This window comes from Idiotropiscis lumnitzeri, chromosome 10 (assembly GCF_059441095.1).
Source record: "Idiotropiscis lumnitzeri isolate Australia: NSW breed Sydney's pygmy pipehorse chromosome 10, RoL_Ilum_1.0, whole genome shotgun sequence".
NCBI classification, from domain to species: domain Eukaryota; kingdom Metazoa; phylum Chordata; class Actinopteri; order Syngnathiformes; family Syngnathidae; genus Idiotropiscis; species Idiotropiscis lumnitzeri.
This window is the reverse complement of record NC_142400.1, coordinates 14,914,367-14,931,946: the sequence shown is the minus strand read 5'-3', so window position 1 is coordinate 14,931,946 and position 17,580 is coordinate 14,914,367. Positions and strand designations below refer to the sequence as shown.

Here is a 17,580-nt window from a genome sequence, read left to right as displayed (position 1 = left end):
TCATTCCCACGCTCAGATCTTTTGCTGAATCCAGCAAGTTTTCTTCCAAAATGGCCCTGTATTTTGCTCTCCATGTTTGGATTGACGGCTGGGTCTTAAAAGGTTGCCAGTGCTTTCATACTCTCTCCAGTTCAATATGATTGATCGAACAGATGTTCAGAGCTTGTTAACTCTTTTTATTTCCTAATCCTGCTTTAAACTTCTCCACAACTTTACCTTGGTGTGTTCCTTGGTCTTCAAGATGCAGTTTTCTCCCCAATATTCTTTTAACAGACCAGTGAGCGCATCACAGAGTAGGTGCAGTTATACTGAGACGAGATTACACACAGGTGGACTGCATTTATCATCATCTGTCATTTAGGTCTGCACTAGATCAATCTAAAAGCCTCAGGTAACATCTGGAGTGAGTAAGCTGCACTGACAGTAAAAATGCCAAATAATATTGCATGCCCCACTTACCATTGTTTTATCGAAAAAAAAAAGTTGAAAATATCTTATGAATTCTACATCTTTATGTTTGAAGTCTGAAATATGGCAGAAAGTAAAATAGTTCAAAGGGGCCGAATACTTTCGCAAGCCACTGTATGTCAATATATGTCTTCTCAGTCAAAGGACATATATGGCCTTGGAGAATGAGCCGTTTAAAGTTCACTCTTTCCCTTCTTTGCCATGAGGGTAAAGTTGTCCTGATTTAGAATAAAAATCCATTGTAATTGCAGATCAAATCATTACCAGCATTCTTTGGGTTTTTAGTTGCAAAGTACTCAGCACCATTACTAAGCTGTTGAGCTTAAACACTTCGAACACTTGTTTAAAAAAAATGGCTTTCCCAGGGGCACAAAAATGCTCAAACGTTTTCGTCTCGTAAGAAATGTATTCACATGCAGGATAAAGAGGTTTCTCACTTCCTTGTACTAATAGTTGAAGCACTTATTTCAATTCTTTTTGGGTAAGGGCCTATTACTGATGCTAAAAGAGAACATCTAAAAATGGCTCCAAACTAAGAAATTAAGGAAGATTAAAATGGTTACGTCACATTTAGTCAAATGTTAAAAATCTGACTGACAGTGCTTAACAGTGAAGATGATGAAATATCCAAAACATACCATGAAAAGCAACTTCAGGAAGGATAAGAAAAATTGTGCTGTATTGTCAGTATTAATAGTCACCATTATATTGAAAAGATTCGCTGCTCACCCAAATCCTCTGAGCTAAGTTATATCCGACGGGATTCAAATCAGTCTAAAGGCAGCATTGATGAAAAAAGACTTGATGTATTTTAAAAATAAATATGTTTAATAGTTACACTAGAAACAACAAAAACAGTATTAATATTGTAAAAGAATTTACAGCACAAATAAATATATTAATGTGAAAATATACAAAAAAAATTGTGGCTGTAAAAACTCAACACAGTTGTTTTATTTAAATACAAAAAGAATGTTCTCATCAACTGAGGACTTGAGAGGCATTGGCTCTGACCCAGCTGATAGTCGTAGTGAACTCAGTCTCAGGACTTTAGTTTGAGGGTGGTAATATCAGCATTTACTGCTGGCTCACATGGCTGATAAAAAGTGTTGCAACTGGCAGAAAAGGTTAGTTGTGTAATTATGTCGTTTAGCAGCTTTTGCATCTACATTTTGAGTGCTGTACACGTCAGTTTGTAGCATCGCGTAGTGTCATTTAATGCCTGAACAGTTTTTTTAATTCATTTTTTACAGTTTACATTGACTTGTGACTATGTACTTCTGCTTAAAAAAAATACTTGAGTGTCACTTGTGCTTGTCAGAACAGCCAGAGAAAGTACAGTGCCAGTTCACCACCCTAAGACTAGAGCCCAACAAACGTGAATCCTCACTCAATTAGGTCCAAGCTGAGGAGCAGCAGCAACTAGACTCCTTCAGTCCTGCATATGACGTGTCTGCGGACAAACAAGTGCAAAACCACATGTCCATTGCCCGAGTCCAAAATGAAAAGCACCTGTGCTGGTGCATCATACGCACATACTTGTGACTGGGGTTTCCATCGGTCAAATGCCCATTATACCCAACCGTCCCCCCCTCCCCCTGCCCCTCCCGGAACCGTCACGTCCCCATTCGGCTGGTGAGTAACATAGCTTCAGTTTAAAATCAGGAATGTCAAAGCTTTGTTTTCAGTCCTGCCCCGTCCCACAAAAATCCACAGTCAAACATGTTCAATCTCAAGGCAGATTGAAACGGAGGAAAAACTCAAATCACTGTAACAATTCATATAAATATTATAATACAGAATACTGAACACATTCTATAAATTAAATGTAGTCTATTTGAAAAAGGGATATCCAGTAAGTATATACAGACTGTTAATAAATCGCTCTGCTGTGGAGACATTACTATTTCTTTGGAACACAGACAAAGCTATTAAATACAAAAAAAAAACAAAAAAAAAAAACAGCAAGGTTTTGGGGGGGGCTTCTAGACTGACTTATTCTTAGCTCATCTAGTCACTACCCTTTGTCATATATACCTACATTAATATCCCTTTAGCATGGTCTCAACTCATATTGTGAAATTAACACAATGTCTAAAAATACAAATAATAAACTGTGCATGTCAATAAAAATATCTTTTCTAAGCCAAAAAAGTTGCGTGATGGAGGCAGGACCAGACAGGTAGTGGTTCGATACCTTTAAACCCTGACAAAACTTGAACTTTCAAACTAGAATCATACGTATATTTTAGCCCAAATTCTTATCACTTACTTGGCAGACCTTTCTTTAGGTTCATGCCATCGTCGCTGAACTTCTATTTGGGAAGAAGGTTACATTATTCGTCACCACAGCACGTAACCTGTGTCAGCAGTTGTGTCATATTTTGTAGTTATATTCTCACATTAACTGTTGTCGCTTCCTACAGTACAGACGAAACGTCTAATCGTGTCACAGAGGAGAACAAGTTCGGAAACCTGCCTTACAGTTCAAGTGCCGCAGGTATCCCCATCATCAATTCCGAAACCAGCTGCTCCCATTCGGCCCCTTCAGGCAAGTTCGCCTTTTGTTGCATCAATGGATGAAATTGTGGTCACCGAATTTTCCACAAAGCGAGACGTATTTCAGGTTCATATCCACAGCAGACCAGCATCCAGTGAAGTCTTACATAAAATAAAATATCTTTTCCCCAATTTTACCCAGGAGCTCTGTCACATATCCCATTCACACGCCGACAGCGCATTCGTTTTAAATAGTAGCAGCAATACACACTGTTGATGTACTGTACTTAGAGTATATGCACATATATATTAATAGCGTTAGGTGGAAAACAGACATTGGCAAGATAAGAATGCAGAACGTCCTGTTTTGCATTGTCCTTGAGTGTCCTTGCAGGGAATGCATCCTCAGATTTCAAAGTGCTGTGCCAAAAAGAATTCCTTCATAACAGTGTAGTCTGCACCTCCTGGTCTCATCTCCTCAGTTTGTCACATCTGCCGAAGAAGAGACAGAAATCCGGTTGAGTGTTTGAAGACTCAACTCTGAGTACATTCCAAAATCTTACAAATACATGCAAATAAACATTGAGACAAGGGCAAAAGCAGGAAGAAAAGATGGAGGATGAGGGGGCTAGGCGTGTAGCTTGTATGGCTTTCTACCTTTTAGTTTAAACCTCCAGAAAATATCACTCTTATTTCAATGTGACTAAAATGGGTTTGCAGCTAAGTTAAGCATCTGAGGCTTAAAACAACAACTGTCAATTGGAGGGATCTTAATCCCACCACTAGCACATCTCCTGAACATGAAGCAGCCTATTAGAATCACGTCACTGGCTGCAGACGAGTGTGGTTCTCTAAATCCAGAACAGTGTGGGGGGCCCAGTGTGGGAGGCCCAGAGGGCTCTGAGGTCATTTAAGTCACTGGGTCACAGGAGGTCATGTTAACTACAGGCTGCAGACTGACCATCTCTCTTTTGGGGTGTGTGCTTCACTGAGTCTACCTTAACTCAACTATTTTAACTAGTTTATGATGCACATGGGCAAAATGAAGCAAGCAGCATAGCAACCGATGCATTCAGAAACGTGCAAATCTTCTTCAAAATGGCGGAACATGAATCATTTTAATATGCTTGATGCATATAGTACATGCAGTCTTTTTTTTTTAACAAAAAAAGCAAAATAAATAAACGTAAAATCTCATTTGCATTCCAAGTATTTTTGCTTGTGTAATTGTGATTAATTACACTAAGCGCGGCTTACTCTTGTTATTTCAGATGCTTGTTTATATAACAACAATGTCGTATAGCGTCACAATGCTATCTTCTGATGACTCTCTGGCAAATCTTTAAAACACCTTCATTATCGGTCCTCAGAACGGCTGGCATGTGCGTGCGTCAATATGTTACATTTATGTCTCTATTAGCTGCCTAAAAATAATGCTCTTGGTATTACTTCTCCAAAGGAGTGTACGTCATTTATCGGAGGAGAGGAGACACATGGCGGCCATAATTCAAATTTTCAACAGACATACAATGAGTGGGCGGCCGCTATTCATGGGATAGGGAATATAGCAAAAATCTGTGGATATTTGGTGCCTGTTATAATCGTCACCGCAAACATTTATTTTCATATTTTACCCCCGAAAAACCAAATACAAATAAGTGGGAATTTTGCTTCACCTATACCAAGCTGCAAACATGAGTGGGCCCACAGTATACTTTCGGATGAAAATGCATGCAGATGGCAAATGTTGTCAGCGTTACTCCACTGTAAATATACACTTTGTATCAACATTATTTTTTAGCTCGATTTGGTGGAACCAATCAAGCCCCTGTACAGGAATGCTTGCTTCTTATTGGCTTCAAACCAACTAAAATGTCTTGAATTGGAAAACGGAAAATCCGTGGAGAATACTGAGAGTAATAATTATATATATATATATATATATATATATATATATATATAATGTATATATATATATATATATTTTTGGGGGATAATATCTATTATGAGTGCCTGTGAACATGAACCCAATTATATCTTTATATTAAATGACAATGAATTAAAATGACATGTCAAAATAAATGACCACAACAATTTTTACTTCCAATACTAACTAGAGTCACGAAAGCATTCGACAAAACGATGCAAGCAGTGGGAGGAGGAAGCTGCAACATTCACATCTACAAATACAACACAGCACCAAAAAGCAAGGGAGAGGCATGCTTAAGCACAGTGGTGGGTGAAAAGATAAGAAACTAAAAGATTTTTTATTTTTTCAAGGCACGTTGTTTATCTTATGTATGGTAAACAAACCTGCAAGTTCTTTCGTTTAATTCAAGCTGCCTGGACTTGCAGTCTAATTGTGTGAATTTGCAGGAGCATTTACAGGTGAGAGGGTCCTGCACAAACAAGCGCTTTCTTCTCTCTGAACAAGGCGCACAGTGGCTGCAAGGGAAGCAAAAAGGAGAGACAAAAGAGAAAGAGAGAGATCTAAGCTACAGAGCAAAGTCTGCAGAAAAGACGGACATGGACACTCATGCAAAATCCCTAATCGCTCTACTTCCCACAATCCCAGCCCACAGCGCTCCTCGTCTCATTGATCAAGATTGTTGAGTGAAGAAAATGTATGCACACACAAGATTTGTGGCTCCGTTTTGACATTGCCGCAGTTGGACTAATCCAGCAAATCTGGGATCCTTGTCCCCTTTGGCCCCTGGATAACAAGACCGATGTCTGATCTCCTCCCGGAGTGACACAAGTTCATACATGGTCATGGCTTGCATTTGTGTGAAGTCAATGTCAAGCTCGATATCCACTACTTGCGTACAAGTTTTCATCATTAAACATCTGCGACAATTTATTCCAGGAGCTGTGACAAACCCACCAAGTTTACTTAGCATGATACGTAACACAGAATATCCCGTGCAAACAATGGGATCAAAAAACCGAGACTCGTAGCAGGCAGGCACACAACGTTAATTAAGCTGAACGCGACATTGAAGCTGTATCTGGACCATTGCTCTCCCAAGATGCAAGGTCAGAATTGAGACAAAACAAGGAACTAACTTGATATATTGCGGTTGTTTGGTGGAAATAGTGAGACGGTAAAAAGGAATGCTTTGTCTTACATCCAGGCATCACGATCAATTCTGTATCACCTTCTCAAAAGTCTGTCGGAAAACAGATGCTTAATGACCCATAGCATTCAACTTATCAGTAAAACCTCAAGGCTGCAAAAATCCACCACGTCTTTACTTATATTTATGTAATACTTGACTGTCGCCTGTATATGCACCTATCACTGGAGACAAAAGGAGACACGACAGGAGATAAGATGCACCGAGAGTGTGGCTAAAATTTATCTGAGCAGGACAAAACAAACCAAATAACAGTATACACATTAGAGATTTGATCATGTAAATCTTCATGTTGGTACTTTTCCTTCATTTCTCCCCATTACGACTGCCAAACAGAGGTGAAACCAAAGGCAAATGACTGCGAAGGAGATCCAGGCTGGTTTGTGCTGGGCAAAATCAATAAAATCGAGAGAAAACTAATCAAGCAGTGGGGAATCTGCTTTCTCATCTAGTTTTGTCATTAGCAGAGTGGCATATTGATCCAAATCATGGGAGGTGAAAGAGGACGTACGGTATGTCCCTGTGACGAAAGATGAATGACTTGCATCCTCTTTACAACGTCGCCACATCAAAGTAGCTGACTGCGCACAGAGACAGGCAATCCTCCAACACGGCAGGGCAAAGCTGAGGTCATTTCAGCCTCACAACAAAAGGATTTGACTTTGGTAATCAGATCTTAACGCTCTTTGGCTTCCCGCACTTCAACTTTCAAGCTGCCGTCGTACACGCTGCCCTTATCGACTTGAAAAACCTGACCTACTTAGAGAAGGGACGGATGGATACATGTATTTGTCACTGTATTAATAAATGTGTCCGCATGGAGTCGTGAGTTTGACGGTGAGCGGTGGAGTTGTATTTAAATTTAGCTCGACCTACCGCTTATTCACCTTCATTTCTTTGAACTGTACAGGCCGTGCTGATGAGAGAATTTTCTGCTTTGTCATTTTAAACTGTACGTGGAACTGTCCATGTGCTTCTACTGGAACTAACATACTGACCTGAGCATGACATGCTGCATGTCACAATATGTGTCAAAACCTGAACTGAAAATGAAGTGATGATGGCGGCGCCATCGAAAGACACAATGCTTTGTGTCAACTGATTTAAGCGACAGGGTCTCCACTCATCACTCTTTTCATCCCCTCGTCGCAGCACTAAAAATACTTTGTAAAAATAGGTTACGTGCCTGACACCTGTTGCTACAATTAGACTGGGGAGGTAGTTGCGGGTTAGATTTGTGCAACTGGAGTCATTTTGCAGACAGCATTGGGTGGTCTGCGGCCTGCAGACTTTGCCTGCTGTTAGAGCCACACCATGAAACTAACGCTGCCATAAAAAGAGCGGAGTGACAGAATTGGTGGAATCTCTACCTTCAATACACGCATGTACAGACTGACTTGATTGATTGAAGACTATGGTGTGAAATTGTTGATTGGATGTGTCTTGACGCAAATGAGACAAAATTGAGGCGCTGTTGATTCACTCGCAATTTGTTGGGTTCTTAAGAAGAACATCGTGATAAGAGAAGTTGAGCGACAGTACATCCATGCAGACGATGACGCAACTAAAATCCTTAACCTACTCAAAACGACACTGCCATAGAAGAAAGGAGTTCAGAACAGCCAATCAAGCAGATTGAGTTTTGCCCATTCCCAAATTTTAACATAAAACAATTTGAAGTCACACTTGGCCTGGATTGTATTTGTTAGAATTCCCAAATTGTAACACGATGGGGCATGTCACTTTTGGGTCAACCAAAATATGTACCAAATGTGCCTGCTTACAAAACAAAAGCAACAAACAGTTGCAATGTTTCCCAAACTTTATTGGGTCAGGCAGCCATTTGACGTTTAAAAAAATCACACGGCATACCAACAATAAAAATGTCAGAAAAAAATATGACTACTGACTGAAGTAACGGTGGTCTCGTATCAATTTACTCACAAATGGATTGAATCAGTGTGAAATGTGTGTCTCTTTAATTGAACACAAAGGTGATATACTCATGGGAAGCCAATCACTGAACTTAGGAAGGAAGTAAACAGGCATTTAATGCCACTCACAATTAAAAACTAATTTTAGATTTAATTATTATTTTCTAGTATTACTTCAACCCCAGACGGCACCATTCATTCATCTTTCGCCAAACTATGACACAACGGGGAAAGTATGGGGAAAGTATGCGTGTCTGCTTTTCTTCCAGCACAAGTATAGGAAGGTTTCCGGGCAAAATCATAAAGCTTCAGAGAAAAAAAATCTTGAGCTTAGCTGAAATACAGAAACACCACCCCCAACACACACATTCAAACTCTCAGAATATAAAAAAAAAAAAAAAAAAAAGCTCAAAAAATACACGACGTACTTACTATTCTTTCTTTGCTTGAACTTCGGGCTTTAGTCTGAAAATAAAAATGTACAAAAGTGATTTAGGTTTTTTTTTGTTCCTGTGATGAAACTGAATGTCAATGTGTGCTCTCTCACCTGCAGTCACACTTTTGATGCTCTGTGAAGCTTAATTGAATTTTATGTTGCGTGACCAATGATCTGACACGCATTACCTTGAAGGAAAACAGGACAGGACAAAGAAATGGTCATCTTAATATGAACTGAGAACCAAACGCCCTCGCCACTGCCTAATTGAAAGACTCGAAGACATGAATGTTTGTGCAATCATGATTTCCTGTAATTCTTCAACCATCACGCATGCCTAAGGCAGGCGTGTTCAGAGGCCAAGAGAAGCTTTGACCACACGGACATGGTTGTAAACATTACGGCGAAGTAAACAGCATATTTGAAATAGTATGTCTTGTTGCTTCACTTTCACTGCCCTGAAGAAAAGTTGTAGCTCTGGAAAAATGTGCAGATTGTGTTCTGACAATTTTTCACCTAAAACTGTCCATGAAAGCGCTTCTATTTAAAATAAATGTTGCATTTGCAGTTTTTCTCAAAGCAGTTGTTCATGTGCTCCCTCTAGTGGTTCACTAAAGTATGACTGAATTAACCATGCAAAATGCTTCAGGGGCCTGAACTTTTTAATCCAGTACATTTATTTAGTGTACTTAAGTTGTATTTAACTTTTAAATAATTTATTGCATTTCATGTTTTAGAATGATTTGTTTTTAACCATGGACATAGCTGCAATTTATATGCAATTTTTATGTGCAATATATTTTCATTGACTCCTTAATCAAGGAAGTACTGTTTTTTCTTTCCTTTTCCCAAGAACAGTGTCAATGTCCAAACCATGTAGAAGGTTATAGTAGCTCACAATATTATGAAACATTGTTTTAAGGCATAAATCCCATCTTGTTTTTGATGAACACTTAGGCTTACTATCCTACAATATCTTAATGTTGCTCATTGTGGTGATACTTGGAAAGCCAAGTATTTTATGAGCTAGTGCTTGGTGTAAAAAGTTAGACAACCACTAGTCTGTTGTTCTGTATTGGATTGGATTCTATTAAATTAATAAATGAATGAATGCACAAAATTAACAACAGGATGAGCTTTTTCCATTTTTTTTCATCTGTGTCACTGACTAAACAGTTTAGGTGTGTCCATCCTCAACTCACTTGTAGTGTAACATTTCGGGTTTCTGATGGCACGCACTCCATCGCCTCATCGTTGCAGCAGCCTCCACACCGAGTGAGGACTACACAGGAAGGTATGTAGGTGTGTTCTGTGTCTTCCGGGTACTCCTGGGAGATGTCCACAAGCATTTCTCTGGGCTGGCACCGACTCTTCATGATGACATCTGTGAGTTGGATAACTGAAAAAGAGGAGAATACATTGCCATTGGTAACCCTGTGAGATTCTCATCCGAGACATCACCACCGCTATCCAACATCTCGTAGCAGTGACCATTCAGTGGCCAGCCCCACTATTTGAGAAGCACTGAATTAGAGATAGATTGACATGTTGTGCCCAATACTGATTATTAATAGTCATGGAGGTCAATAACCGATATTTGGAGATGGTCTATTCAATTTGGCTTTCGATGCAACTTGAGGCTGCTCTTTTTTGTTGTATTTTAAACTATTGCTTTCACAGTCTTTATTATTGAATTATTGCTATTTCGTGTTGTATTCTATGTAAAGTACTTTGTTACAGCTGCAGCGGTTGTGAAATGCGCTATCCTAATAAAGTTATATTGTAGAGCAACCTATAGTTTTCCACAGTAAATAAAGTTCTCCAAAATTTCAAAATGACACCAATGTTAAAATTGAACTTATTTTGTTTTGATTATGAACAAAAAGAAAAGGTGGAGCGGTTTCCCAGGGTTGGTAGAATCTCTTATAAAGTTAACTGAAAATTTAAATAAATAGTTCCTTGAAATTAACACAGTTTTAAATGGATTTATTATCAGCCATTAATTTTTTTGACAAAATCAGAAGCCGATATTCGACAAAATGACGAAAATCAGCGCCGGTAATTGGCCCGGCCGATAATCCGTCTAGACCTACCATACATCGAGTAGATATGAGGCAAAGAGAATACAGAGCCTGGTGGGTAAACACGGGATGTCATGTTACCTCTTTGTCTTAACTACAAAAAGGAATACAAGACTGCTTCTTGGGAATTCCTGAATTCATCAAATAAAACTGTAGTGATATTTATTAAACCAGACACTTCTCTTTCCTCGACATGCCACGCTGCAGCCATGCCTGCCGCTTGGCCTACTTTCTGTCCACCGCCATGGCAGCTACGTGACTGGAGCGCTGCTGGCTTGGCTGGAGCCAAGCAGCGGCTCGCGGAGCAAAACTCTGAGCTTGCCTGATGCCACCTGCCTCTGTCGCCACCCGAGTGGAGTTATTCATTTTGCAAAGCATAATTTACAGTGTTGTCATCCCTATCTTTAAAAATATCTCCACATGGCTGACATGAAAACTATATGTCAGGTTGGTCATGCTGTATGGTGTGTAGTATCGGAACATTATTAGGCGTATCGAGTACTAATAACAGGAATTGGTATCAGTGCATCCCAAGTTCAGTCAAAATTAGAATGGTAGCCTAAATCGTGCCTCCCAGATTTTCCATTCCTTGTGCAACAGAGAATAATCCACTCAGCAGTCCATCAGTGACCCTTTATAAACTTCCGACCCCTGGTTAGTCAAAGCAGCCTCAACTCAGGCACTGTGGCGCCAGGGGACTCTGACATGTGACCCTATAAGCCCAATGCTGTGTTGGGTGAGTATTTGGAATAATGCCAGTGACTTAAATGTGAGTCAATGAGCTAAACCATTTTTTAAAAATATTTATGATGCCTACATGATCCCTTGGGGTCCTAATCAAAGAATCTACTAAAATTGATTGATTGCGCCAGTCACTAATTCAAATGGCTGAATTCTAGTCAATCTGACAGGTGGTGCGATAGTATTTGAAAAGGAGCAGGAAGTCTGCCACCTGTGTGCTCTTGAACTTCACAAACTGACACTATCACCCCAATAACAATCACATGACCCTGTGCCTTTGCTCAGAGATGATGTCTGCTGCAGCCAATCGCATGTCTACATCCATCACCATTGAAAGGGTCCAACCTTGGCCTAAGCACAACAGTGTCACTGTCAAACAAACAAGCAGATGACACTGAACCAAGGCTGACTGCAGATGTATTGACTTGGCGGCTGCTGCAGCAGACTCGCACAAATGAAGCAACTCAAACTTCCTCCAATGCAAATTATTATAGATATGCCTGCAGTGTAATCTGCAACTCTTTTATAGGGACTCCAAAGTCCCAAGTCAGGACTTTAGCCAACCTGGGAACTTTGACAATTGTTTCCTCTAGTTAGAAAGGGGAAATAGTGTATTTACCACGGAAAAGAAAAGGCTTCACACACATGTACACACAAATATACATATATGAAGAATATATTCTGTATATAATACTGTCATGGAAGATATAAATGTTCATTCGACGTCCACTAGGTGGCCCTATTTTCATCTGACCTCATCGCAGATGAATGAAATGACATTTTTTTAATAAGAAATTGAACACTTACCTTCATTTTTGCTCTTATCCATTCCCTTGTTAATGCTGGCAGTCTGCAAAAGATGCAGAATAGCACGTGTGTGTCATTTTCTTGAAATCAGTGCATCACGTAGATAAAGATAGAATCAATAAATGTAAATTGTACAAAAGAGATAGATAGATAGACACACACACACAACTATGTACGCGTTTACATGTTAAAATGAGTTCCTTTGTCAAACTGTTAAAAGCGCTTCTAGTAGTCATTATTGTCTATTATGTCTATGTTTGCTTCCACGGACTAAGAGCCCGTGTCTTTTTTGACGGTGAGAGACGCTGACGTGACGATCTGCTGCATCATCCGTTTACCTCGTGGCTGCTGCAATTGGCCAAAGGTATTGCGTGAGAAATTGAGTGTGGGAAACGTGGTGTGAAGGAGGTGGGCAACCTGCAGGGAGGCCGGCTAGGAGAAACCGAACCCCTCGGCGTGCATATATTCCAGATCACCGTGAGGGGAAAATAGACCCGGACTGAACTCGTGGGCTGAATAGCTAAGAGGACAGGTTCAAATAATGCACTGCACGCGTACAATTCGCTCAACGCGAGACTGAATTCGAGCGCTTGTCAATCAAGCAGTTATCGGACAGTTTGTGTAATGGATCATTTTGAGAGTTGGTTTTGATTGAGGTTGCGAATCTGAATTATAAGCGACGGTCTTGCTCGATGTGGACACAATCGTTCCCGTGTTGCGTCTTTTTTTTTCAATTTAATTGCTGTTTATTTCATTCCAGCCGTTGTGGGTCTTGCCTCATGGCAAGGTGGTTCCTGGTTCGATTCCAGTGTGGGAACATTGGCTGCTTTTGACACCTGACTTCGAGGGTGAGGGGGTGCTTAATTGTTCCTCTCCTTCTTTGTATGTTTTCCCTTGTTTGGGCGAGCTTGCCGGCGGTGCTCTGGTTTCCACCCACAATTAAACAAATAGGTCAGGTTAATTTCCAGAAAGCTCCTTGACCAAGGCGTCACATTTGGTTCTGCACCTCGGTTGTGTTTAATAAAGAGAACAATTTTCTTTTCGCAATTGCACGTGACGTGATTTTTTCATTGCTCGGTTGACTGTGTCGAACGTAAACTGACAGAATACCATCATTGAGTACGCATTTCGCCGGTGACAGGACACATGCTAATATGCCACATGCAGTGATGACGTTATAAATGGCTTCACAGTTTCCATTGAAGCAAAATGTTTCCCAAGTGATAAATCACGTTTGTCATTGGCAATCTGGAAACACGTACACCAATTTCAAACAAATACGTTTGACTTCCTTGAGACCTCTCGCAACATATGCCAAATACGTTGCCATGCAGTTAGTTCTCCAATAGTTATTAATCAATTATAGTTAGAGGAACTCGGATGTGTGAAACTTACCTTAACTGTGGATAGGTGAAGAACCGCTGCCAAGAGAATTTGTACCAAACTAAAAACAAAGTTCATGATTGTAACTCCACAAAAGTCTAAAAATCCCAAGGGTTGGTTCAAATTCTAACAAAATAATTTTAAAAAATGAATTAGCAAAAAGTCAAGAGACGAAAAATGAATATTTTAAAAAACCGCGGCAAATCTTTGCTATAGTGAAAGCGAATCCATATCTTCCGAGCGCATGTGGCACGGTGTTGTCTTCTTGCAGGAAATGTTACCATCCAACAGGCATTGCTCATCCACAGACAAAGACGCTGTGATGGGGTCTGAAATCCACACGGGAACAAATCGATCCTCCACATACGTTCAACTGTGTTGACAAGGGAAGCGGATCAGCTCAGCAACTTTACGCGCCGGTTGTCTTACGCTCCCGCAACTGCATGAAGGAGAGTGGGAGGATAAGGACAGCGTTTCTCGGCAGAAAGTGATCCAATTCCCCCCTTTCTTCACGCCTTTTGTCGGCCTTTATTTTAGCACAGCCTCGGTCTTCTCTTGTTGTCTGTGGTTGTTTCTATAGTAAACATAGACGGCGGCTTGTCACCGGCTCAGCTCAGCTGTACCAGCTTGTCTAGCGCCCTATCTGCTCTAGGAGGTAGGAGCCAGGGTTCAATGCTTTATTATTAAAGGTGCAGCATTCGCGAGCAGCAGGCTCCAGGAGGAGGAGGAGGGGCAACGGAGAACAGCCAATAGCAGCAGAGATGCTTTATCTAAACTCCGGCCTGACAGTCATTGATGAAACCATTAACCCACCCATCAAGGTTTGTCTACAATTATCAATTAACCCGGCCAAATGTGTTTAGTTAAAAAAAAAAAACTGTCACAAGACTATGACATTAATTTTTGTGTAAGATTTGTTAGGCGAATGATAGTTGCCATTGTATTTATTAAATGATTCATATCACTGACAATTTGGAGAAAACGAAATGTACCATTCAAAGATTGTGGTAACTTTAAGACGAATCTAATTTATTTTAGACAAAGCATATTTTACGGTTGTCACTAAGCATAGAAGAACTCTTAAATCATACATTGCTTAACTCTGCCGCAATTTAGTTTATTTACAGTAAATAAGTTTAATCTTTTTTTTGCAAGATGACCTTTCATTTTAAGGGTGGATCTTTTAACATTTGTCTGACTTGTTTCGATTTAAAATAGTGCAACCATTCTGGCACACAGATGGTTCAGTGCACCACTAAAACTACTCCACATAGTTTCCATGGTTCCTGGCACACTTGTCATTTTGTTTCGTGTGCGTGCATCAGCTGTCCTTCAGCCTTGAGTGAACTTTCAAGATCAGAAGAACAAAAACCTCTCTCTCAAGAACCAAACCTTGATTCTTTTCATTAAGACTGTTTTCAGTGATAAATTCCGTTGCTGTATTAGTTTAAGGCAAATGCTCACAATTTGAGACCGTAAATATGGTGTAAAACCAGGGCCGTAAAGAGGGCGGGGTCACCGGGGCTGTGGCCCTGTGGACATTCACGGGGGGGTGGGCAGGGGAGAATCCATACCAAACGTGACCATCTTGTCGACAGAAATGTTTATGGGTCATGTACTCTATGTTTGTGGTAGATTAATGTCAATGCACATTTATAAGTGGCCATATTGTTCCGGATCTACCAACATTTCACCCGGCGAAGGGTGGGGTGGGAGCTAGGTGGTGGCTGTATGTGTGTTTGTGTTGGAGGGGGGTTGGAGTGCAATGCTATAACACTGTTTAAATGTATTAAGAGTCAGTCATGGCTAGATGTGATGGAGAGAATCCTGCTCACCTTTCAAAAAAAAAATGTTTTAACCAAATGGTTGGCACGTCAGCTTCGAGGTGCAGAGGTCGTGGGTTTGGTTCCAGTTCCGGCCTTCCTGTGTGGAGTTTGCATATTCTACTCGTGTCTGCGTGGGCACTCTGGTTTCCTCCCGTATTTCAAAGACATGAATCACAGGTTGATTGACCATTCTAAATTGTCCCTAGGTGTGATTGTGAGAGCAGATGGTTATTTGTCTTTGTGTGCTCTGCGATTGGCTGGCAACCAGATCAGGGTGCCCGCCTACAGCCCGATGACAACTGGGATAGGTTCCAGCGCTCCCCCTTAAGAGAAGCGTTTAAGCTAATGAGCTACAGAAATAAGGAGTAGACGATGTCGGTGGAGTGGGTGTATTCTTCATTGAAATCGGATAAAGACGTTGCTGCTGACGAGTCTTTGAAAAATATCACTTGATCAATTCTCTATCAAGACAATATTACTGATATATTTATAATGATTTTCAATGGATAATAGTCTCCAATCCCGCCCGTGACTCCACCAAGATAGGGAGGGGGAACGGGAGTGCAGTAGTGAAAGGCTAAAAAAATATCACTGAACATTTAAAACAAGACAGAACACAACTGAATATTAATGATGACACTGAAAGTATGATACATTTTTGTGAATAAAAATTGTGTTCAAATAAAAACAGCTTGGAAAAGCTTGCTCGACCCTCTTATGCCGAACCAGAGCGATCGGATGACTATTGACCTAGTAGAGGTCATTGTTTGATGAGTAAAGCATGATGTAGATAAATATTCAACACATACTTGATGTCACATGAATCAGTCACTACAAATTCATTTTCCAGACAGCATGAGTAGTGAAATGGCGATTTACACAATTATATCATCACTTTGGACTCCATCTGTGCTTATGAGGGGCGCCGTACGAGGGGTAAAAAAAGTGACAATTAAGAACCCAGGAATGACAGACACTCGCCGAGAAAATATTACGATGAGTATTGACGGAAGTGCAGAGATTACAGCTTGTACTTTAGATCTGTCAAATGGAGCTCACTTTCAAGTGTACATTCTGTTCTTATTTCTGTCATTAATTATTCTTAATGATGCACTATTGATGATGTATTTTCTTCGGTTTAGCAGATTATTCTCGCTTAACCGCTGGCTAGCTTTCGTAGCAAGCCGCTACTGCAGACAAATACTTTTGGAAAGCAGCGAAATACAAATTTTATCTACCAATAATCAGTCCAGCGTTTTGGGCCGTAGCCATGAGACAAAGTTTGTCGAGGAGCAGTCACGGTCTTCCAACCCCCAATTTCTTTAACTACTAAAACTGACATTATAGGCCAACTTTAACACAATATTTGATTGAGATTTCACACTTTTACTTTCACGGTGCCTGTATCATGTCATTTCTTCAATTCAATCTTGTATTTGGAAAAAACCATGTCGGGAAGAGATACCACACCACTGGACTGCAAACCCCGTGATAGATTGTCTAAACACAAATTGTGACGCACCTCATCAAAGAAATCATCTAATAAACAAATTGAATTAGGTGACACATTTCGTGTTCACACATTTACTTCTTCAGTTTAGTCAGGCATTTCTTTGTCAATTTTTATTTTGAATGAATGAATATCAATTTTCAGATAAAACATCATTCCGGTAGAATGTCTGCCCAGAGGAGTGGAATTTGTTTGAGCTTTAAAAGAGGTGGTCCAATCCATATTCTCTTTCCTTATAAGTCTAGATGGATAGTGAATCCGGGTACTTAACAGGTCCAAGAGTTGAATTATTGGTGATTGGTGCTTTAACAGTTCTGTTACCAGTCTTGCAGAAATAACAAAAATAAATATATATATTCACCTATAAGCATTTGTACAATAAAAGGCCAGCTCGACTCCATCATGCCTGAGGAAGAACTCCTTACTGTACCAGTGTAGTACATGTCGTATTCTATTAATCTGTGGGTGCAACAGATGGCAAGAACTGGTAAATATTCCAACGAGTTACATCTTTTTGATGATTTCCACACACATTCCATTTCCTCAACCATCCGCGGCCTTCAAAATAAAAGCATGCCATTGTTTGTTCTACAGAAGGTAGGATGGATTTCTCTCTACAGACGGCTTTGTTGAGACAAGTGAGGCCGATACAATTTATTTATTTATTTATTTTTTTGGTGGTCACCACTCTGTTGGCTCTTCCACCTTTCAAATTACTCCCATATTTAACATTTTCTCCAACTCCTCCTTCACTTTGC

The 17,580-nt window shown here is 40.2% G+C and overlaps 1 protein-coding gene across 1 annotated transcript; it reads right to left on the bottom strand.

The window, feature by feature from the left end:
• Positions 1-1,275: 1,275 nt before the first annotated feature.
• On the bottom strand, positions 1,276-14,146 carry LOC148329452 (vascular endothelial growth factor A-A-like). The gene is made up of 7 exons (XM_088307331.1): positions 13,499-14,146; positions 12,104-12,146; positions 9,677-9,873; positions 8,586-8,662; positions 8,471-8,503; positions 5,281-5,412; positions 1,276-3,459 (listed from the first exon to the last, which is right to left on the bottom strand). Exons 1-7 carry the CDS (start codon positions 13,562-13,564, stop codon positions 3,438-3,440), a joined length of 570 nt encoding a protein of 189 aa, XP_088163457.1. The 5' UTR covers positions 13,565-14,146; the 3' UTR covers positions 1,276-3,437.
• Positions 14,147-17,580: the final 3,434 nt, after the last annotated feature.